Genomic DNA, 24,105 nt, shown 5'->3' with positions numbered 1-24,105 from the left:
AAAGAGAAGATCCTTAAAGCAGCAAGACACAAGAGATCCAAAGTTATATGGGGAGAAATATTAGATTAACAGCAGACCTCTCCACAGAGACCTGGCAGGCCAGAAAGGGCTGGCAGGATATATTCAGGTCCTAAATGAGAAGAACATGTAGCCAAGAATACTCTATCCAGCAAGGCTCTCATTCAGAATATGAGAGATAAAGAGCTTCCAAGATAGGCAGAAACTCAAAGAATATGTGACCACCAAACCAGCTCTGCAAGATATATTAAGGGGACTCTGTAAAAGAAAGAGGGAGCCCCAAGAAACAATCCACAAAAACAGGAAGCGTATAGGTAATTAAATTCATTTCTTGCAATAGTTACTCTGAATGTGAATGGGCTAAATGATCCCATCAAAAGATGCAGGGTATTGGACTGGATAAAAAAGCAAGACTCATGTATATGCCATCTACAAGAGACTCATTTTATTTATTTATTTATTTATTTATTTATTTATTTATTTATTTATTACAAGGAGACTCATTTTAGACCTAAGGACACCTCCAGCCTGAAAATGAAGGGGTGGAGAACCATTTACCATTCAAATGGTCCTCAAAAGAAAGCTGGGGTAGCAATCCTCATATCAGACAAATTAAAGTTTATACCAAAGACTGTAGCAAGAGATGAAGAGGGACACTATATAATCCTTAAAGGGCCTATCCAACAAGAAGATCTAACAAACACAGTATTTATTCCCCTAATGTGGGAGCTGCCAAGTATATCAATCAATTTAATAACCAAAGTAAAGACATACTTAGATAATAATACACTAATAGTAGGAGACTTCAACATGGCACTTTCTGCAAATGACAGCTATAAGCAGAACATGACCAAAGAACAAGGCCCTTGGATGATACACTGGACCAAACAAATTTCACAGATATATACAGAACATTCTATCTGAATGCAAATGAATACACATTCTTGTCAAGTGTACATGGAAGTTTCTCTAGAATAGACCACATACAGGGTCACAAATCAGGTCGCAATCAATACCAAAGATTGGGATTGTCTCCTGCATATTTCAGACCACAATGCTCTGAAACTAGAACTCAATCACAAGAATAAATGTGAAAGAAACTCAAACACATGGAGGTTAAAGAGCATCCTGCTGAAAAATGAAAGGCTCAACCAGGAAAGTAGAGCATAATTAAAAAGATTCATGGAAATAATGAAAATGAAAACACAACCATTCAAAATCTTTGGGATAAAGGAAAGGTGATCTTAAGAGGGAAATCAAATACAAGGCTTCCGCAAAAAAAAATGGAAAAAAAACTCAAATACACAAGCTAACCTTGCACCTAAAGGAACTGGAGAAAGAACGGCAAATAAAGCCTAACCCACATAGAAAAGATATAATAAAGACTATAGCAGAATTCAATGAATAGAGGCCAGAAGAATTGTAGAAGAGATGAACAAAATCAAGAGTTGGTTCTTTGAAAGAATTAGTAAGATAGATAAACCATTAGCCAGCCTCATTAAAAACAAAAGAGAAAAGACTCAAATTAATAAAACCATGAATGAAAAAGGAGAGATCACAACCAATACCAAGGAAACACAAATGATTTTAAAAGCATATTATGAGCAGCTATATGCCAACAATTAGGCAATCAGGAAGAAATGGATGAATCTCTGGAAAAACCACAAACTACCAAAACTGGAACAGGAAGAAATAGAAAACCTGAACAGGCCAATAACCAGCGAGGAAATTGAAGCAGTCAACAAACACCTCCCAAGACACAAAAGTCCAGGGCCAGATGGCTTCCCAGGGGAATTCTAGCAAACGTTTAAAGAAGAAACCATACCTATTCTACTAAAGCTATTCCAAAGGATAGAAAGGAATGGAATGCTTCCAAACTCGTTCTATGAGGCCTGCTGGCCTCACCTTAATTCCAAAACCAAAAACCCCACCAAAAAGGAGAATTATAGACCAATATCCCTGATCAACACCAATGTAAAAATTCTCAACAAGATACTAGTCAATAGGATCCAACAGTACATCAAGAGGATTATTCACCGTGACCAAGTGGAATTAATCCCCGGGATGCAGGGCTGGTTCAACACTCGTAAAACAATCAACCTGATAAATCACATCAATAAGAGAAAAAACAAGAACCATGTGATCCTCTCAATAGATGCAGAGAAAGTATTTTACAAATTACAACATCCATTCAACATTAAAACTCTTCAAAGTGTAGGGGTACAGGGAACATGCCTCAGTATCTTAAAAGTCATTTATGAAAAGCCCACAGCAAATATCATTCTCAATGGGGAAGAACTGAGAGCCTTTCCCCTAAGATCAAGAACAAGACAGGGATGTCCACTCTCACCACTGCTATTCAAAATAGTACTAGAAGTCCTAGACTCAGAAAAAAAGAAATAAAAGGCATTCAAACTGGCAAAGAAGAAGTCAAACTCTCCCTCTTTGCAGATGACATGATACTGTACAGAGAAAACCCAAAGACTCCACCCCAAGATTGCTAGAACTCATACTGCAATTTGGCAGTGTGGCAGGATATAAAATCAATGCCCAGAAATCAGTGGCATTTCTATACACTAACAATGAGACTGAAGCAAGAGAAATTAAGGAGTCAATCCCATTTACAATTGCACCCAAAAGCATAAGATACCTAGGAATAAACCTAACCAAAGAGGTAAAGGATCTATACCCTAAAGACTACAGAACACTTCTGAAAGACATTGAGGAAGACACAAAGAGATGGAAAAATATTCCATGCTCATGGATTGGCAGAATTAATATTATGAAAATGTCAATGTTACCCAGGGCAATTTACACATTTAATGCAATCCCTATCAAAATACCATGGACTTTCTTCAGAGAGTTAGAACAAATTATTTTAAGATTTGTGTGGAATCAGAAAAGACCCCGAATAGCCAGGGGAATTTTAAAAAAGAAAACCATATCTGGGGCCATCACAACACAGGATTTCAGGTTGTACTACAAAGCTGTGGTCATCAAGACAGTGTGGTACTGGCACAAAAACAGACACATAGATCAATGGAACAGAATAGAGAACCCAGAAATGGCCCCTCAACTCTATGGTCAACTAATATTTGACAAAGGAGGAAAGACTATCCACTGGAAAAATGACAGTCTCTTCATAAATGGTGCTGGGAAAATTGGAGAGGCATGTGCAGAAGAATGAAACTGGACCACTCTCTTACACCAGACATAAAGATAAACTCAAAATGGATGAAAGATCTAAATGTGAGACAAGAATCCATCAAAATCCCAGAGGGGAACACAGGCAACAGCCTTTTTGAATGTGGGGACAGCAACTTCTTGCAAGATACATCTATGAAGGCAAGGGAAACAAAAGCAAAAATGAAATATTGGGACTTCATCGAGATAAGAAGCTTCTGCACAGCAAAAGAAACAGTCAACAAAACTAAAAGACAACCTACTGAATGGAGGAAGATATTTGCAAATGACCTATTAGATAAAGGGCTAGTATCCAAGATGTATAAAGAACTTATTAAACTCAACAGCAAAGAAACAAACAATCCAATCATGAAATGGGCAAAAGACATGAACAGAAATCTCACAGAGGAAGACATAGACATGGCCAACAAGCACATGAGGAAATGTTCCACATCACTTGCCATCAGGGAAATACAAATCAAAACCACAATGAGATACCACCTCACACCAGTAAGAATGGGGAAAATGAACAAGACTGTAAACAACAAATGTTGGAGAGGATGTGGAGAAAGGGGAACCTCCTGCACTGTTGGTGGGAACGTGAACTGGTGCAGCCTCTCTGGAAAACTGTGTGGAGGTTTCTCAAAGAGTTAAAAACAGACCTGCCCTACGACCCAGCAATTGCACTGCTGGGGATTTACCCCAAACATACAGATGCAGTGAAACCCCGAGACACCTGCACCCCAATGTTTATAGCAGCAATGTCCACAATAGCCAAACTGTGAAAGGAGCCTCCTTGTCCATCGAAAGATAAATGGATAAAGAAGATGTGGTCTATATATAAAATGGGATGTTACTCAGCCATTAGAAACGTCAAGTACCCACCATTTGCTTCAACGTGGATGAAACTGGAGGGTATTATGGTGAGTGAAGTCAGTCATCGGAGAAGGACAAACATTATATGGTTTCATTCATTCGGGGAATATAAAAAATAGGGAGAGGGATTATAAGGGAAAGGAGAGGAACTGAGTGGGAAAAAGTAGGGACAAACTATGAGAGACTCCTAACTCTGGGAAATAAACAAAGGGTTGTGGAAGGGGAGGTCGGCGGGTGGGGGGATGGAGTGACTGGGTGATGGGCACTGAGGAGGGCACTTGACGGGATGAGCACTGGGTGTTATACTATATGTTGGCAAATAATTTAAATTAAATTAAAAAAATAACTTCCCCCAAAATGTTCGTTTTTATCTGAAACTCACATTTGCAACCTACATTCTATCTGGTGACCCTCAGAGCACAAGATGTATCTCTGACCTTCAGTCTGCTGATGAGATGTTAGCCCACGTGAGGTGGCAGAGGCTTATGACCAGCTTCCACTCCTGAATGATGATTCCTTTGGAAGAATGAGAGGCAGGGGACCCACGGGACCTCTAATTCAGCTGGCAGTCACACCTACACTGACAGAAGGGGGTTAAACCACCACCCTACCACCCACATGAAGTTTATGTTTGGGGTCTGCACCGTTATTGTGGCAAGAGACAGCTGATGTAACAGCTTCCAGAGAAGGTCCCCAGTCCCAGTTTCCCCACAGAGTCTGCCTTAAGCCAATTCCACATGTAAATTCTGGAGGTACTCCTTCACCTTCCAAGGGTGCCCTCTCTTAATTATTCATGCACTTCAGACCCAAAATTTTTATTAAAAATTTACTGGGCTTTTTTTTGGTATGTATTTTTTTTAAGCAGTAAAGAAGGAAGGAGGAAGGGAGAGAGGGGAAGGAAGGGCGACTTAAAAATAACTTCCAAGTAGGTAAAGGAGCTAAGTATAAAGGACTTATAAAAGTTTACAACTTTTAGAAAACAGGAGAAAATATTTATTAAATCAGATAGGAAAGAGAGTTCTTAAAAATATATGAACTTAAAAATATTAACCCCCCCAAAAAAAAATAAAAAAATAAAAAAATATTAACCCCTCAAAAGAGCATAATACCATGAAAGACTTAACAAATATAATCATATTAAATACTTTACTTAAAAAAACACAGACACATAAATAGGAGCACCTGGAAACAAAGTCGGTTGAGCATCTGACTCTTGGTTTCAACTCAGGTCATGATCTCAGAGTCATGAGATTGAGCCCTGCACTGGGCTCCATGCACAATGTGGAATCTGCTTCAAATTCTCTTTCCTCCTCCCTCTACCCCTTCCACCCACGCTCTCGCTCTCTCTCTCTCTCTCTCTAAAATAAATAAACAAATCTTTTTAAAAAATCATAAAGAGAAAAGATGATCATCTGGCTTGAAGAAGACACTGCAACACAGGACCAAAGAGAGTTAATATAAGAATTTTATTTTAAAAAACCGAAACACAGAAAAATATAAACAACTCATTAGAAAGTTGACCAAAATGTATGAGTGGCACATTATGAGAAACAAACCCAACTGTCTAATAAACATGTAAGAAAAAGGTCTGCTTTCCTGGACAAGGAAATGCAAATTTCCTTGCAAACCATGACACAGTATATCACATGTATCACATCTTCTCATGTTAAAGTCCGCCAGCACCAAATGCTGGGAATGTGGGAGAGTAAATTTATACAATTATTAATCTGGTACCATCTAGTAAATCCAAAGGTGCGTACATTTTAGGAACCAACATTTGTTCTCAAGAAGAGAGATACTCTAGAGAATCCCCCAACTTACACCCTAGAAAACCTATGGAGAAAATGTGTTGTAGGCAGTTTTTAATAGCAAAAACCTAAGGAGTGTGGGAGACACCGAATAGCTACTTATAGGAGAAGATATGTAAACTGTGGTACATTCATATACTGACATTTTATGTGAGCAGTCCAAATGAATTAACAAGAACTACAGGCATCCAGACTGACGAATCTCAAAAAGATGGACAAAAAAAGCAAAGCAATGTTTAACCATTTGCAAAACAAGAGCAGAAACTATTCAATGATACATAAACAAACGGAAGTATGAACCTGAACACTGGTGAGACCACCCGTAAATTGGGATAGGTCTTACCCTAGAGAAGAGGAGGGGAGAGGATCATGGCAGGTGGTGGGGATCTACACTTGTATGCATTTCTGTGATGCTGTGCCTTTTTAAACATTCGACACTGGCACCGTTTGGGTCAGGTTCTGGCTGAGCAACTGCCCAGAGCAGGACTTACTGCCTGTGGGGACAAGGATACCCACATCTGCAGGGTAACCAATATGTCCCTACATGGGTATGAACAGACACTTAAACAGGATGCTTTTATATCTATTTATTAGTTGTATTTTGGTAAATATTTAAGTTTATCAAAAAGTACTTTTCATGTAAATCTAGATTTTTCTAACATGAAAAACAATATTCAACTGCTTCATTTAACATATTTGTAGAATAAAGCACATGCTAAGATATAAATATATATGCTTTTTAAGTCATAATATTTTTAGTGCCTTAAATAATATAGTAAATGCCAATTCATGCTAAAAACTCTATTTTTATTATCTTTTGGAGTTCTCTTAGCCCTATTTTAGAAAGAGCATTCACTCAAAATAGGTCAAGAAATTACTAGAAAGAGTCTTGTATTTCTTCCATAATATCTGAAAATGTTCGCACAAAACATAGGGGTACTATGTTCATGGGAAAATCCCATATTTGTGAATTCCACATTTACAGGATAAAACTATCAGAAACTGGGATGCCTGGGTGGTGCAGCAGTTTAGCACTGCCTGCAGCCTGGGGTGTAATCCTGGAGTCCCAGGATCAAGTCCCACATCAGGCTCCCTGCATGGAGCCTGCTTCTCTCTCTGCCTATGTCTCTGCCTCTCTCTCTCTCTCTCTCTCTGTCTCTGTCTCTGTCTCTCATGAATAAATAAAATCTTTAAAAAAAAAAAAACTATCAGAAACTCACCTCTGCTCTGTGAGGAATGAATTAAAGTCCCGGTCCACAGAAGCCCAGCGGCTCTGCCCAGCTGCCCTGCTGGGGTAGGAGGTTGACGGCTCTGCCCTGTTCACTCTCGGCTGGAGCCCGCATTTGCTGGTGGCTGATTCTGCTGGCTCTGATCTTCCTAAACCAGCACACATGGGAGCAGATGTCTGATGTAGCTCCATCTCCAGCACACCAGAGGTCAGCCGACCTTTGTTCTCTAGATGCATGTTCCGTTGTCACTCCTCTTACGAGGTCAGCCAGAAAGAAAGCACTGTTGATGAAAGCAAACTGGGAATATTGTTTGCGCCTTGGGGAATCCATACGGAATCCATTCAGTCTCTTTCTACCCTTGTTTTTTGGCCTGTTATACTGAGGCCCTCCCAGTGCTTCAGAATTCTAATAGCACAGGGAAACAGTGTACACTCTTTCCAAGGATGAACATTGTAGCATATTTCACACTAGCATATTTCATTAGCCATGACCTAAGTATTCAACAAGAGAGCGTTAGTAAAGCAAGTTGTAATATGTGCATAGTATGTAATACTATGCAACTAAAAATGCTCTAAAGGGATACTGATTGATAGTAGGAAATATTAAGGATACAGAAAAAACTGATAAGCTATTTTTCTTGAAATAAATATATATATAGCATATGCATATAACAGAAGACCAAAAGGACCCTGCCTCCAATACAGGACTACCTCTGGGTAATGGGAGCTTTCTCCTTTGCTTCTACGCTATGGTTTTATGGTTTTCGTATCCAGCAAATCAATACTTTTGTAATGGGAAAATAATACCTATTATAAAAATGAAAACAATTACTCATTGAAAGTAATTCAACTAATTCAAAGTAAAAATGAAAGGTTATGAGGTCCTACTATTTGGATTATATTTTTAACCATTACCATTTAAATCTTTTACATTTGCCAGCATCCCATGACCTCAGCAATGACCTTTGATTTGCAGCAGCATGGTTTGATATCAAGAGTTGCTAAGAAGCCAACACTTATTGTGAGCTTTGGTTGAGCAGGATTTTCAACATTGTAAAGCAATGTACATAACTATAGGTGGAATGGGTCCACCACTCTTTATGACTCACTCATCAGTGAGAAGAAGGCAGAGTGTTGGTAGAATGTGCCTGTATCAAAAAGTACAGTAAACACATTTAAGTTAGTTTCATGCAATGTTTCCATTGTCCACATGCATGTAAGAACTGCAAAATTCAAATTGTACAACTTTCCTGATTTCACCTACAAGTTAAATGCTCTCATATCTGCACTTAAAATGATGCTTCACAATAAAGATGAATGATGACATTCATGCTAATAATTTAGATTTGTAATTTTTCCTTACAAATCTAAACTTATTATTATTCTAGACTTCGAATAATGACATTAAGTAGCAATTTTTAAAATATGGTGACAATTCAGGAAAGATTATGAAAGAAAGGAAAAAAGCGGGATCCCTGGGTGGCGCAGCGGTTTGGCACCTGCCTTTGGCCCAGGGCGCGATCCTGGAGACCCGGGATCGAATCCCACGTCGGGCTCCCGGTGCATGGAGCCTGCTTCTCCCTCTGCCTATGTCTCTGCCTCTCTCTCTCTCTGTGACTATCATAAATAAATAAAAATTAAAAAAAAAAAAGGAAAAAAGCTTTATGTTTTAGTATTATTAACATTTTTTCCTGCTTTTTGAACAAGGAGCCTCACAGTTTCATTTTTCACAGGGTTCCACAAATTATGTAATTAGTTCTGCTGAGAGTTTGGAAAGGTATTCTCCTGATTCCCCACTGCCATCTTCTTCCCTCCCTAAAGTACTCCAGCTGCTTCATACAACATGCCAACCTCTTAATACAACTATCTTCCTAGTCATATCTCTTCATTCTTTAAAAATCTGAGTCCTAGCTTATGGTCTCACTCTCTCTTATCTCTATAACCCAAAGCTCTCTATAACTCCTGTAATATTTTGGTTTCAACATCTACAGAGATGATACTTCTGACCCCCTGGGCTCTCAGTTATGTGATCACTTCACTGGCAGGGAGCTTGTCTGCTTCCACTTCAACCAAACCTCCCTTATCCCCACCCCCTGCCCAGCTGAGATTCCACAGTCCAGCAAATACTCTCCTCTTATTTGCCCCAACTCATTCTGTCAAGCTCACCTGATATGTGAGTTTCCTATCGCTGCGTAACAAATTACTACAAAAATGGTCACTTAAAATAACATGTTTATAATTTCAGAGTTTCTGTGGGTCCAGGGTTGGGTCAGGTTTAGCTGGATCATTTGCTCAGGATCTCAAGGTGTCATCAGGCTGTGTTCTCTTTTTTTTTTATTTTTTATTTTTTTTGTGTTCTCATCTAGAGGCTCAACCAGGGGAAAAAATATGCTTCCAAGATGACTCAGGGTTGGCAGAATTCAATTCCTGATGCTATAGGACTGAGGGCCCTGCTTCTTACTAGCTGTTGGCTAGAGACCACACTGAGCTCTCAGAAGCCACCCTTACTTTCAACTGGCTTCCTGCAGTTCTGTGCCATGTGGACTCCCCAAACATGTCTGTTCACTTCATCACAACAATGAGAGTCTCCAAAGTAAGTCAACTAGCAAGGCAAATTTTTAGATAATGCAACACAACCACAGGAGTGACATCCCATCCATCCTCTTTGGTTAGAAGCCAGTCACAGGTCAGGGGAGGGGATCTCACAAAGGCATGACCACCAGGCAATGCGCATCATGGGGGCTATCTGGGGTCTGTCTGCCACCCATGGCAAAGCTCAAAACATCGGCTTTCCTGCCCTATGGCACCATCCAAGCAGCTAACTATAGCCATAGAAAACCTTCTGTGGTTCTAACAGTCTCATGTGACCTCCATATGCAGTGTTCCCACTGGGTCCTAGAACCTCCCAGTTATTTTAACATATCTCCCAAGGCAATTTTCACTCTTGTTCTCCTCTACCTCCCTCCTTACACACCCATATGTCCTCCCTCCTTTTCAATCTCAGCTTTTGCCTTTGCCTTTTCCTTCCTTCACTAACTGAATCAGGCAGGGCCCAAGAAGGAAAGAGAAGCTTCACAGAATACATAATCATAGACACTGGTTACACAGGAGATGAACATGGTAAGATACTAACCAGAAGATTACCAATAGCAGGAAAATTTCCACCCCACCATAGTTGAGGAGCAGAGGGAGAAGGGGAGTGCAGAAACTACACTGGGCCTTTCTGGAAGAATCTGAAGCCTCAGAAAAGATGCCCCCAAAGCATGGTGGAATGGGGAGAAGTACTAACTAGCTTTCCCCCTTTTACCTCCCTCAACCTCCCAGCAGAGCTTCCCATTGGCCAAACTCAGCAGGAAAATGCTGACCTGGGGGCCCAAGGCAGGAGCCAGAAACTGAGATTCACAGCAGAGTAAAATGAGGGTGATGAATGTCTCCAAGAGCAAAAGTCCCAGGACACACTGAAAAAACTAAAAGGAATGAGAATAAAACGTCCAGCCTCTCAAGTACACACCTGCCTGCAACCCTACTGGGTACACTGGAGCCCAGTCACTCTCATCCATTCAGACTCTGTTGTTGCAATTCTTCTCTCCTGAATCCTTTGGGCCACCATAGAAACATAAAGTGATACCTGCAAACACTAAAAAGATACATCTCTAGGAGGAGTTAAGATGGTGGAAAATTAAAGGGACCTAACCTTGTCTTGTCCCTCAAATACAGCTAGATAGTTATCTAATCATTCTGAACATCCAAGAGCAGAGTGAAAAATCAGAACTTTAGAAGTCTGTTACAGTGGAAGTCATGACTGGCTTAAAGGTGCTCAGGGGGTAAAGCAGGATAGAATCCCAGGTGTGACATCATGGTCTGAGGATCCCTGGGGTCACAAGAAGAATGGGTAGTGCCTAGGGCTGCACTGTTCCCAGGCATAGGACCATGTAAGGTGGCTGAGAACAGTGAGTCTAGGTACCAGCTTTCTGCTCTATATTGCCATAAACTGAACCACCGTGTGTTCATGCAACCAATTTCCTGGCACAAGCCCAGAAAATGGCAGAACCATGGGGAGATCCTCCCTAGGAGGAACAGTGCAGGCCCATTTCTTGAAAGTCCCTAAAATTTGTAGTTTTGAAACTCAGTCACACATCTGAAATAAAAAAGCTCAGACACAGGCAGGATGAACACAAAGTTCTAATAAAATTGGAGAGATAAGACTGATTGATTGCTCTTTCTGTGATGGCTCACTGAAGAGTAGGAGGTGTGAATTTTCAGCTCCAGGGCTAGAGAGTGGAGTGCCACCATATTAACCCTGTCCATCAGTGCTGAAAGCCTTCAGGGAGCCAAACAACTTCACCTCGTACAGTCTAAAGCCACTTACACTAAGCTCTGCCTCTTTACACCCTGGAGACACATTGCCACTACATCCACTAGGGCAAGTCCACCTGAAAATCAGTGCATAGGACTCTCCCCCAGAAAACGAGCACAAACAACTTGCTCACACAAAGTTTACTGATCACAGAGGGATACAAAGCTTCAGCTCTAGGGGAAAATAGTATCAAACCTCTTTTGTGCTCTTATTCTTTATTTTTTATGATAATTTTTCATTTGTTTTCTTATTTTTTCAGTTTTTTTATTAATCATTTTAATTTTTATATATTTTTGTTTCGTATTTTATTTTATTTTTCCTTCGTATTTTGGGACCTAGATTCTTTTAAAAAGCAGACCAGTGGGAACCCCTGGGTGGCGCAGCGGTTTGGCACCTGCCTTTGGCCTAGGGCGCGATCCTGGAGACCTGGGATCGATTCCCACGTCGGGCTCCCGGTGCATGGAGCCTGCTTCTCTCTGCCTGTGTCTCTGCCTCTCTTTCTCTCTCTGTGACTATCATAAATAAATAAAAATTTAAAAAAAAAGCAGACCAAAACACACCCAGGATCTAGGATTGGTTTTTTTGTGGGGTTTGGCGGGGGGTGGTGGTGGTGGTTTTGTTGTTATTTTTCCTTTTCCTTTCTTCTTTTCTTTCCTGGACAAAATGACAAGATGGAGAAATTCACCCAAAAAGAAATAATGGGAGATAGTGCTCACACCCAGGGATTTAATCAATATAGACATAAATAAAATGTCAAAACTAGAATTTAAAATGATTATGTGGATACTAGCCAAGCTTGAAAAAATGCATAGAAGACACAAAAGAATTCCTTACTACGGAGATAAAAGAACTAAAATCCAGTCAAGCTGAAATTACAAAAGGCATAACTAAAATGTAATCCTAAGTGGAGGCCATGAAAATGAGGAAGGACAAAGCAGAGAACCAAATAAGTTACATAGAAGATTAATTTATGGAAAATGATGAAGCTGAAAAGAGGAGGTAAAGTAAGGTAATGGACCATGAAGCTAAACTTAGGGAAATTAGTGACTTATTAAAACCCTCTTGCACTGTTGGTAGGAATGTTAACTGGTACAGTCACCCTGGAAAACTGTATGGAGGTTCCTCAAAGAGTTAAAAATAGAGCTACCCTATGACCCAGCAATTGCACTACTGGGGATTTACCCCAAAGATACAGATGCAGTGAAAAGCTGAAATACCTGAACCCCAATGTTTCTAGCAGCAATGTCCACAATAGCCAAACTGTGGAAGGAGTCTCAATGTCCTTCGAAAGATGAATGGATAAAGAAGATGTGGTCTATATATACAATGGAATACTACGCAGCTATTAGAAACAACAAATATCCACCATTTGCTTTGACGTGGGTGGAACTGGAAGCTATTATACAGAGTGAAGTAAGTCAATCGGAGAAGGACAATCATTATATGGTTTCACTCATACAGAGAATATAAAAAATAGTGAAAGAGATTATAGGGGAAATGAGAGAAAATGAGTGGGAAAAATCAGGAAGGGTGACAAAACATGAGAGACTCCTAACTCTGGGAAATGAACGAGGGGTAGCAAAGGGGAGTGACGGGCACCGAGGGCATTTGATGGGATGAGCACTAAGTGTTATACTATGTGTTGGCAAATCAAACTCCAATAAAAAATATACCAAAAAATAATAATAATGTTTGTATCATAGGAGTCCCAAAAAATTAAGAGAGATATATAGGGACAGAAGGTTTATTTGAACAAATGATAGCTGAAAACTTACCTAATCTGGAGAAGGACACAGACATGAAAATCCAAGAAGTACATGGAAGTCCCATTAAATTCAACAAAAGGCAACCATTGTAAGGCATATAATAGTCAAATTCATAAAATACACAGATAAGGAAAGAATCCTGAAAGCAGCAATGGGACAAAGTCCTTAACCTACAAGGAAGATAGATCAGGTTCACAGCAGATCTGTCCACCAAAGCTAGGCAGGCCAGAAAGGAGTGGAAGGAAATAGTCAATGTGCTGAATGGGAAAAATATGTAGCCAAGAATTCTTCATCCAGCAAGGTTGTCATTCAGAATAGAAGGAAAGAGTTTCCCAAACAAAAACTGTGATTTGCAACCACTAAACCAGCCCTGCAACAATTTTAAGAAAGATGATTTGAGTAGAGAGAAAAAAGTGACCAAAAGCAACAAAGACTAGAAAGGACCAGAGAACATCACCAGAAACACAACTCTACAGGTTACACAATGGTACTAAATTCATATCTTTCAACAATCACTCTGAAAGTAAATGGACTAAATGCTCCAACAAAAACACAGGGTATCAGAATGAATTTAAAAACAATACCCATTTATATGATGCCTACAAGAGACTAATTGTAGACTTAAAGTCACCTGCAGATTCAAATGAGGAGGTGGAGAAATATTAGTCATATAAATGGATACCAAAGAAAGCCAGGATAGCCATACTTATATCAAACAAGATTTTAAACCAAAGGCTGTAACAAGAGATGAAGAAGGGCATTATATCATAATTAAGGGGTCTATCCATCAAAAAGATCTAACAATTGTAAATACTTATGCCCCTAACATGGGTGAACTGAAATGAATGAAATCAATGAATAAGAAACATAAAGAAACTCACTGATAATAATACAATTATAGTAGGGAACTTTAACACCCCACTTACAGCAATGGACAAATAATTTAAGCAGAAAATTAACAAGAAAACAATGGCTTTGAATGACACACTGGGTCACATGAACTTAACAAATATATTCATAACATTTCATCCCAAAGCAGCAGAATATACATTCTTTTCCTTTTTAAAAAAGATTTATTCATTTTAGACAGAGACAGTGTGTGTGTGCCGTGGGGAAGGGCAGGAGAAGGAAAGAGAGGTGATCTCAAGCAGACTCTTCATTGAGCACAGAGCCCAATGTAGGGCTTTATCCCATGACTCTGAGATCATGATCCAAGCCAAAATCAAGAATCAGAGGCCTAACTGACTGAGCCACCCAGGTGCCCCTACATATTCTTTTCTAGTGCACATGGAACATTCTCCAGATTAGGTCACATACTGACTGGGTCACAAATCTACTTCCAACAAGTACAAAAAGAGATCATGCCATGCATATTTTCAGATCATAGCACTATAAAACTTGAAGTCAACCACTAAAAAAATTGGAAAGACTACAAATACATGTAGTTGACTACACCCTACTAAGAATGAATGGGTTAACCAGGAAATTAAAGAAGAAATGAAAAAATACACAGAAGAAAAATGAAAATGAAAACACAACAGTCCAAAAGCTTTCAGATGCAGCAAAGACAGTCATAAAAAGGAAGTATACAGCAATACAGGCCTACCTCAAGAAGCAAGAAAAGTCTCAAATGCACAACCTACCCTTATACCTGAAGGAGCTAGAAAAGGAAAGCAAAAAAAAAAGTGTAAACCCAGCAGAAGAAGGAAAATAATAAAAAGTAGAGCATAAAACAATGATATAGAAATTTAAAAAACAGTAGAACAGATCAACAGGAGCTGGTTCTTTGAAAGAATTAATAAATTTGACAAACCTCTAGCCAGACTTATGAAAAAGAAAAAAGAAAGGACCCAAATATACAAAATCATGAATGAAAAAGGAGAGATCACAACCAACACCACAGAAATACAATTATAAGAGAATACTATGAAAAATTATATGCCAAAAAAAAGAAAAATTATATGCCAACAAACTGGGTACTCTGTAAAAAATGGACAAATTGCTAGAAACATACAAACTATCAAAACTGAAAGAGGAAGAAATAGAAAATTTGAACAGACCTATAACCAGCAAAGAAATTGAATCAGTAATCAAAAATCTCCCAACAAACAAGAGTCCAGGGCTAGATGGCTTTCCAGGAGAATTTTACCAAACATTTAAAGAAGAATTAAAACCTAGTCTTCTGAAAAAATTCCAAAAAATAAAAACAGAGGGAAAACTTCCAAACTCATTCTACAAAGCCAGCATTAACTTGATTCCACACCTAGACAAAGACCTCACTAAAAAGGAGAATTACAGGCTAATATCCCTGATGAACATGGATGCAAAAATTCTCAACAAAATATTACCAAACAGAATTCAACAGTATATTAAAAGAATTATTCACTATGATTGAGTGAGATTTATTTCTGGGATGCCAGGGTGGTTCAACACTCACCAATCAATGTGATACACCACATTAATGAAAGAAAGGATAAGAAGCATATGATTCAGTAGATGCAAAAAAGCATTCAACAGAATATAGCATCCTTCCTTAATAAAAACTCTCAACAAAGTAGGGATAGAGGGAACATATCTCAACACCATAAAGGCCATATATAAAGACTGACAGCAAATATCATCCTTAGTGGGGAAAAACTGGGAGTATTTCCCCGACAGTCATAAACAAGTCAAGGATGTCCATTCTCATCATTACTATTTAACACAGTACTGGAGGTCATAGTGTCAGCAATCAGACAACAAAAGAAATAAAAGGTATCCAAATTGGTAAAGAAGAAGTCAAACTTTCACTATTTGCAGATGACATGATACTCTATGTAGAAAAAACCAAAAGACTCCACCAAAAAATTGCTATAACTCATACATGAATTCAACAAAGTTGCAGGATATAAAATCAATGTGCAGAAATCTGTTGCCTTTCTAGACACCAATAACGAAGCAGCAGAAGAAGAAATCAAGGAATCAATCCCATTTACAATTGCACCAAAAACCCTAAGATACCTGGGAATAAATCTAACTACAGGTAAAAAGACTTGTACTCTGAAAACTACAGAACACTGATGAAAGAAACTGAAGAGGACACAAAGAAATGGAAAACCATTCCATGCTCATGGATTGAAAGAACAAACATTTTCTAAATTTCTATACTACCCAAAGCAATCTACACATTTAATTCAATTCATTCTTTATGCTAGCAACATTTTTCTCAGAGCTAGAACGAAGTTTGTACAGAACCACCAAAGACCTTGAATAGCCAAAGCATTTTTGAAAAGGAAAAACAAAACTGGAGGCATCATAGTTATGGATTTCAAGCTATATTACAAAGCTGTAGTCATCAAGACAGTATGGTACTGGCACAAAAACAGACACATAGATCAACAGAGCAGAATACAGAACCCAGAAATGGACTCACAACTATATGGTCAACTAATCTTTGACAAAGTAGGAAGAAATATTCAATGAAATAAGAGAGTCTCTTCAACAAATGTTGTTGGTAAAATTGGACAGCCACATGTAGAAGAATGAAACTGGACCACTTTCTTATGCCATACACAAAAATAAACTCAAAATGGATGAAAGACCTAAATGATCATAAAGATCTAAATATGAATAGACACTTTTCCAAAGAAGACATCCAGATGGCTAACAGACACATAAAAAGATGCTCAACATCACTTATCATCAGGAAAATACAAATCAGAATCACAATACCACCTCACACCTGTCAGAATGGCTAAAGTCAACAACAAACGAAAAAAACATGTGTTGGCAAGTATGTGGAGAAAGGGGAATCTTCTTGCACTGTTTGGTGGGCATGCAAACAGGTGGATCCACTCTGGAAAACAGTTTGGAGGCTCCTCAAAAAGCTAAAAATAAAACTAACCTATGATATAGCAGTTGCACTACTAGGTATTTGCCTAAAGGATACACAAGTAGATTTGAAGGGATACGTACACCCAGATGTTTATAACAGCATTATGAACAATAATAAAACCATGGAGAGAGCCCTAATGTCCACTGACTGATGAACAGATACAGGAGATGTGGGGGATCCCTGGGTGGCGCAGCGGTTTGGTGCCTGCCTTTGGCCCAGGGCGCGATCCTGGAGACCCGGGATCAAATCCCACATCAGGCTCCCGGTGCGTGGAGCCTGCTTCTCCCTCTGCCTATGTCTCTGCCTCTCTCTCTTTCTCTCTCTGTGACTATCATAAATAAATAAAAAATTTTTTTAAAAAGGAGATGTGGTATATATACACAATGGAGTATTATTCAGCGATGAGAAAGAATGAAATCTTGCCATTTGCAACTATGTGGATGGAGTGAGAGTGTATTATGCTAAGTGAAATAAGTCAGTTACAAAAAGACAAACATGATATGATATCACTCATATGTGGAATTTAAGAAACAGAACCGATGAACATATGGGAAAGGGGAAAAGAAAAAAAGGAGAGAGGTAAATAAGCCACAAGTGACCCTTAATGATAGAGAACAAAGGTTTCTGAGAGTTGATGGGAGGAGGTATGTGAAGAATGGGCTAGATGGGTGATGGGTATTAAAAAGGACACTTGAACTGAAACAAAATGAAAAAAGAAATGAAATAAAAGAACAAGAGAAATGAAACAAAAGGATTCTAGGTTGACAGTTCTTTTCTCTCGTTCCTTGAAGAAATATTGTGCCACTTCTTCTGCATCCATGGTTTCTGTAAACCTGGACTCCTCTATCCAGTGAAAATATCATTCAAGAATGAAGGTGAGGGCAGCCCGGGTGGCTCAGTGGTTTAGGGCTGCCTTCAGCCAAGGGCGTGAACCTGGAGTCCCCGGATCCAGTCCCACATCAGGCTCCCCACATGGAGCCTGCTTCTCCCTCTGCCTGTGTCTCTGCCTCTCTCTGTGTGTGTGTATGTGTGTGTGTGCGTCTCCCATAAATAAATAAATAAATAAATAAATAAATAAATAAATAAATAAATAAATAAATAAATAAAATCTTTAAAAAAAAAGAATGAAGGTGAAATCAGATGTTCTTAAATGGAAGAAAACTAAGAGAATTTGCTGCCAGCAGAACAATCCTAAAAGAATGGCTAAGGGAAGTTATCAAAACACAAAAGGACAGATAAAAGAAGGAATTTGGGAGCATCAGTAAGGTACAAAGAACAATGGAAACAAGAAAAGCACAGGTAAATCCAACAATTTCCCTCTTCTCTTGGATTTTCTAAATTTTTCTAAGTTATGTTTGATTTTGATGAAAAAATTCTAACACTCTTTGATGTAATTATCAACATATGTAGAGGAAATATTTATTTTTTAAATTTTTTTATTGGAGTTCAATTTGCCAACATATAGCATAACACCCAGGGCTCATCCCGCCAAGTGCCCCCCTTAGTGCCCATCACCCAGTCACCCAAACCCCACACCCACTTCTCCTTCCACTACCCCTTGATCATTTCCCAGGTGTCTCTCATGTTCTGTCTCCTTCACTGATATTTTCACTCATTTTCTCTCCGTTTAGAGGAAATATTTAAGGAAATTTTATTACATATGGAGGAGTTAAAAGGATGTAGAGTGAGGTAAGGTTTTTCTAAATTTTACTCAAACTGATAAAATGATAACATGATGAGACCATGACAAGCAATGTATATAGAATTTAGCACCTATAGAAATCACTTGAAAAAGCTTTAAAAAAGATACATTTAAAAATACTAGAGATAAATCAAAATAGAATTACAAAATACATCCAATTAACTGGTTCAACCCTAATATATTAAAATTCCATTGAATACAACTAAAAAAGATCGGCAGAGTGGATTATAAAACATAATTCAGTTATGTGCAGTCTACAAGAAATATGCTTCAAAAATAACAATATAAGTAGGCTAAAATGTGAAAGAATAGAAAAAGATACATTATTCAAACATTAATCCAAAGTGGCTATATTGATATAAGACAAATTCCAGAACAAAGAAAATTACTAGGTAAACACAGAGATTATATAATAATAGGGTCAATTTACCAGAAAGACATAGAAGACTTAAATGTGTATTACCAAACAACTGCAAAATATGAGGTGCAAAACTAACAGTACTGAAAGTAGAAACATGTACAGTTGTATTGCTGGAGGTTTCATGTCTCTCTCAGCAATTAGTAGAACAACTTCACAGAAAATCAGCAAGGACATAGAATAACTGAATAACACCATCAACCAATAGGATCTAGTTGATATTTATATAACACTCCACCCAATAACAGCAGAACATTCATTTTAGGTGTTCATAGAATATATACCAAAATATACTATGACTTGGGTCATGAAACAAACCTCCAAAAATTTAAAAGAACTGAAATGACACAGTGTGTTCTACAGCTACATTCTAATCAAATTAGAGATTTGGAGCAGAAAATCTGCATATCTGAAAATTAAACAATACACTTTTATATAATCCAGAAGTCAAAGAGGAAGTCTCAAGAGAAATCAAAATTATACTGAGCTAAAAAAAAATTATACTGAGCTGAACAAAATGAAAACACAGCATATCAAACTGTGGAACAAAGCCAAAGCAGCGATAAGAGGGAAGTTTATAGCATTAAATGTTCATATCAGAAAGAAGGCCTCAAAACAATAATCTAAACTCTCATCTCAGTAATGTAGAAAAAGAAGAGCAAAGTAAACCTTACAAAAAAGTACAAGTAAAAAAATAACAAACATAAGAGCAAATATCAATGAAATAGAAAACAGAAAAACAGCAGAGAAAATCAATGAAGCAAAGAACCTGTTCTTTGAAAACATCAACAGAATTGACAAACACTTCTAGCATGACTGACATGAATAGATATTACCTAAGACTAAGAGAATAGATATGAGCACTGTCAGGAATGAAGTGGGGGAATATCACTAAAGACTTTACAGACACCAAAAAGATAATAATGGAATACAAACAACTCTATGTACATAAATGTGGCAACTCAGATGAAAAGGACCCAATTTCTCCAAAAGCGCAAATGAGTACAATACACTCAATTATAAAATAAATAATTTGGATGATCCTGTAATTATTAAGTAGGATTATTTTGAATTTTTAAACTCCAAAATATAAATCTCCAGACCCCGATAGTTTTACTGAAAATACTACCAAATATTTATTAATGTATGTATGTATGTATATTTTTTATTGATGTTCAATTTGACAACATATAGCATAACACCCAGTGCTCATCCTGTCAAGTGGCCGCCTCAGTGCCCATCACACAGTCACCCCATCCTCCCACACTCCTCCCTTTCCACTACCCCTTGTTCGTTTCCCAGAGTTAGGTGTCTCTCATGTTCTGTCACCCTCACTAATATTCCCCACTCATTTTCTCTCCTTTCGCCTATATGCCCTTTCACTACTTTTTATATTCCTCAAATGAATGAGACCATAATTTTTGTCCTTCCCCGATTGACTTACTTCACTCAGCATAATACCTTCCAGTTCTATCACGCTGAAGCAAATGGTGGGTTATTTGTCATTGCTAATGGCTGAGTAATATCCATTGTATATAGAGACCACATCTTCTTTATCCATTCATCTTTCCATGGACACCGAGGCTCCTTCCACAGTTTGGCTATTGTGGACATTGCTGCTATAAACATTGGGGTGCAGGTGTCCCGGTCTTTCACTGCATCTGTATCTTTCGGGTAAATCCCCAGCAGTGCAATCCCTGGGTCGTAGGGCAGATCTATTTTTAACTCTTTGAGGAACCTCCACACAGTTTTCCAGAGTGGCTGCACCAGTTCACATTCCCACCAACAGTGTAAGAGGGTTCCCTTTTCTCCACATCCTCTCCAACATTTGTGGTTTCCTGCCTTGTTAATTTTCCCCATTTTCACTGGTGTGAGGTGGTATCTCATTGTGGTTTTGATTTGTATTTCCCTGATGCCAAGTGATGTGGAGCATTTTCTCATGTGCCTGTTGGCCATGTCTATGTCTTCTTTGGTGAAATTTCTGTTCATGTCTTCTGCCCATTTCATGATTGGACTGTTTGTTTCTTTGCTGTTGAGTTTAATAAGTTCTTATAGATCTTGGATACTATAGCAAGTATACTTGGATATACATACACCTGATGTGTCATTTGCAATATCTTCTCCCACTCTGTAGGTTGACTTTTAGCTTTGTTGACTGTTTCTTTTGCTGTGCAGAAGCTTTTTATCTTAACGAAGTCCCAGTAGTTCATTTTTGCTTTTGTTTCCCTTGCCTTCATAGATGTATCTTGCTAAAAGTTGCTGTGGTCAAGTTCAAAAAGGGTGTTGCCTGTGTTCTCCTCTAGGATTGTGATGGATTATTTTCTCACCTTTAGATCTTTCATCCATTTTGAGTTTATCATTGTGTCTGGTAAGAGAGTGGTCCAGTTTCATTCTTCTGCATGTGTATGCCCACTTTTCCCAGCACCATTTATTGAAGAGACTGTCCTTTTTCCAGTGGATAGTCTTTCCTGCTTTGCCAAATATTAGTTGATCATAGAGTTGAGGGGCCATTTCTGGGTTCTCTATTCTGTTCCATTGATCTATGTGTCTGTTTTTGTGCCAGTATCATTATGTCAATCACAGCTTTGTAGTACAACTTGAAATCTGGCATTGTGATGCTCCAGGCTCTGGTTTTATTTTTCAATATTCCCCTGGCTATTCAGGGTCTTTTCTGATTCCACACAAATCTTAAGATGATTTGTTCCAACCCACTGAAGAAACTCCATGGTATTTTGATAGGGATTGCATTAAACGTGTAAATTGCTCTGGGTTACATTGACGTTTTCACAATATTAATTCTTCCAATCCATGAGCATGGAACATTTTTCCATCTCTTTGTGTCTTCCTCAATTTCTTTCAGAAGTGTTCTGCGGTTTTTAGGATATAGATCCTTTACTTCTTTGGTTAGGTTTATTCCTAGGTATCTTATGCATTGGGTGCAATTGTAAATGGGATTGACTCCTTAATTTCTCTTTCTTTAGTCTCATTGTTAATGTATAGAAATGCCACTGATTTTAGTGCATTGATTTTATATCCTGCCACACTGCTGAATTGCTATATGAGTTCCAGCAATCTTCAAGTGGAGTCTTTTGGGTTTTCTATGTACAGTATTATGTCACCTGCAAAGAGGGAGTGTTTGACTTCTTTGCAAATTTGAATACCTTTTATTTCTTTTTGTTGCCTGATTGCTGAGGCTAGGACTTCTAGTACTATGTTGAATAGCAGTGGTGAGAGTGGACATCCCTGTCTTGTTCCTGATCCTAGGGGAAAGGCTCTCAGTGTTTCCCCATTGAGAATGATATTTTCTGTGGACTTTTTGTAGATGGCTTTTAAGATGCTGAGGAATGTTCCCTCTATCCCTACACTCTGAAGAGTTTTGATCACGAATGAATGCTGTATTTTGTCAAAATCTTTCTCTGCATCTATTGAGACGATCAGATGGTTCTTGTTTTTTCTCTTGTTGATGTGATCCATAACTTTGATTTCTTTACGAGTGTTTAGCCAGTCTTGCATCCCAGGTATAAATCCCACTTGGTCATGATGAATAAACTTCTTAATGTACTGTTGGACCCTATTGGCTAGTATCTTGTTGAGAATTTTTGCATCTGTGTTCATCAGGGATATTGGTCTATAATTCTCCTTTTTGGTGGGGTCTATGGTTTTGGAATAATTAAGGTGATCCTGGCCTTATAGAACGAGTTTGGAAGTATTCTTTCCCTTTCTATCTTTCGAAACAGCTTTAGTAGAATAGGTATTGTTTCTTCTTTAAATGTTTGCTAGAATTCCCCTGGGAAGCTTTCTCGCCCTGGGCTTTTGTGCTTTGGGAGGTTATAGATAACTGCTTCAATTTCCTCCTGGTTATTGGCCTGTTCAGGTTTTGTTATTTCTTCCTATTCTAGTTTTTGGTAGTTTGTGGTTTTCCAGAAATGCATCCATTTCTTCTAGATTGCCTAATTTATTGGCATATAGCTGCTCATAATATGTTTTTAAAATCGTTTGTATTTCCTTGATAGTGGTTGTGTTCTCTCCTTTTTCATTTGTGATTTTATTAATTTGAGTCTTTTCTCTTTTGTTTTTAATAAGGCTGGCTGATGGTTTATCTATCTTATTAATTCTTTCAAAGAACCAACTCCTGTTTTTGTTGATCTGTTCCACAGTTATTCTGATCTCTATTTCATTGAATTCTGCTCGAATCTTTATTAACTCTCTTCTGCTTAGTGTAGGTTTTATTTGCTGTTCTTTCTCCAGCTCCCTTAGGTGCGAGGTTAGCTTGTGTATTTGTTTTTCCAATTTTTTGAGATATGCTTGTATTCTGATGTATTTCCCTCTTAGAACTGCTTTTGCTGTATCCCAAAGATTTTGAACAGTTATATCTTCATTTTCATTCGTTTCCATGGCTCTTTTTAATTCTTCTCTAATTTCCTGGTTGACCCTTCATCTTTTAGCAGGATGGTCTTTAACCTCCACATGTTTGAGTTTCTTCCAAATTTTTTCTTGTGCATGAGTTCAAGTTTCAAAGCATATGGTCTGAAAATATGCAGGGGACAATCCCAATCTTTTGGTATCACTTGAGACCTCATTTGTGACCCAGTATGTGGCCTATTCTGGAGAAAGTTCCATGTGCACTTGAGAAGAATGTGTATTCAGTTGCGTTTGGATGTAAAGTTCTGTAAATGTCTGTGAAATCCATCTGATCCAGTGTATCATTTTAAAGCTCTTGTTTCTTTGGAGATGTTGTGCTTTGATCTGTCATTTGCAGAAAGTGCCGTGTTGAAGCTTCCCAGTTAGTGTATTATCTAAGTATGTCTTTACTTTGGTTATTAATTGATTAATATATTTGGCAGCTCCCACATTAGGGGCATAAATATTCATGAT

At 38.3% G+C, this 24,105-nt stretch overlaps 1 protein-coding gene across 1 annotated transcript in view; it reads right to left on the bottom strand.

Annotated features, from left to right (window-relative positions):
• The window catches only part of OCA2 (OCA2 melanosomal transmembrane protein), a 440,201-nt gene that overhangs the window by 396,493 nt on the left and 19,603 nt on the right, over positions 1 to 24,105 (bottom strand). The window contains exon 2 of the mRNA XM_072795366.1: positions 7,106 to 7,394. Within this exon, the coding sequence (XP_072651467.1) occupies positions 7,106 to 7,350 (245 nt within the window). The 5' untranslated portion in view covers positions 7,351 to 7,394. The remainder of the gene's footprint in view (positions 1 to 7,105; positions 7,395 to 24,105) is intronic.

This window comes from Canis lupus, chromosome 2 (assembly GCF_048164855.1).
Source record: "Canis lupus baileyi chromosome 2, mCanLup2.hap1, whole genome shotgun sequence".
In the NCBI taxonomy this organism is placed as follows: domain Eukaryota; kingdom Metazoa; phylum Chordata; class Mammalia; order Carnivora; family Canidae; genus Canis; species Canis lupus.
Note: the sequence above shows the minus strand (reverse complement) of the source record. Positions and strands in the feature narration are given on the sequence as shown.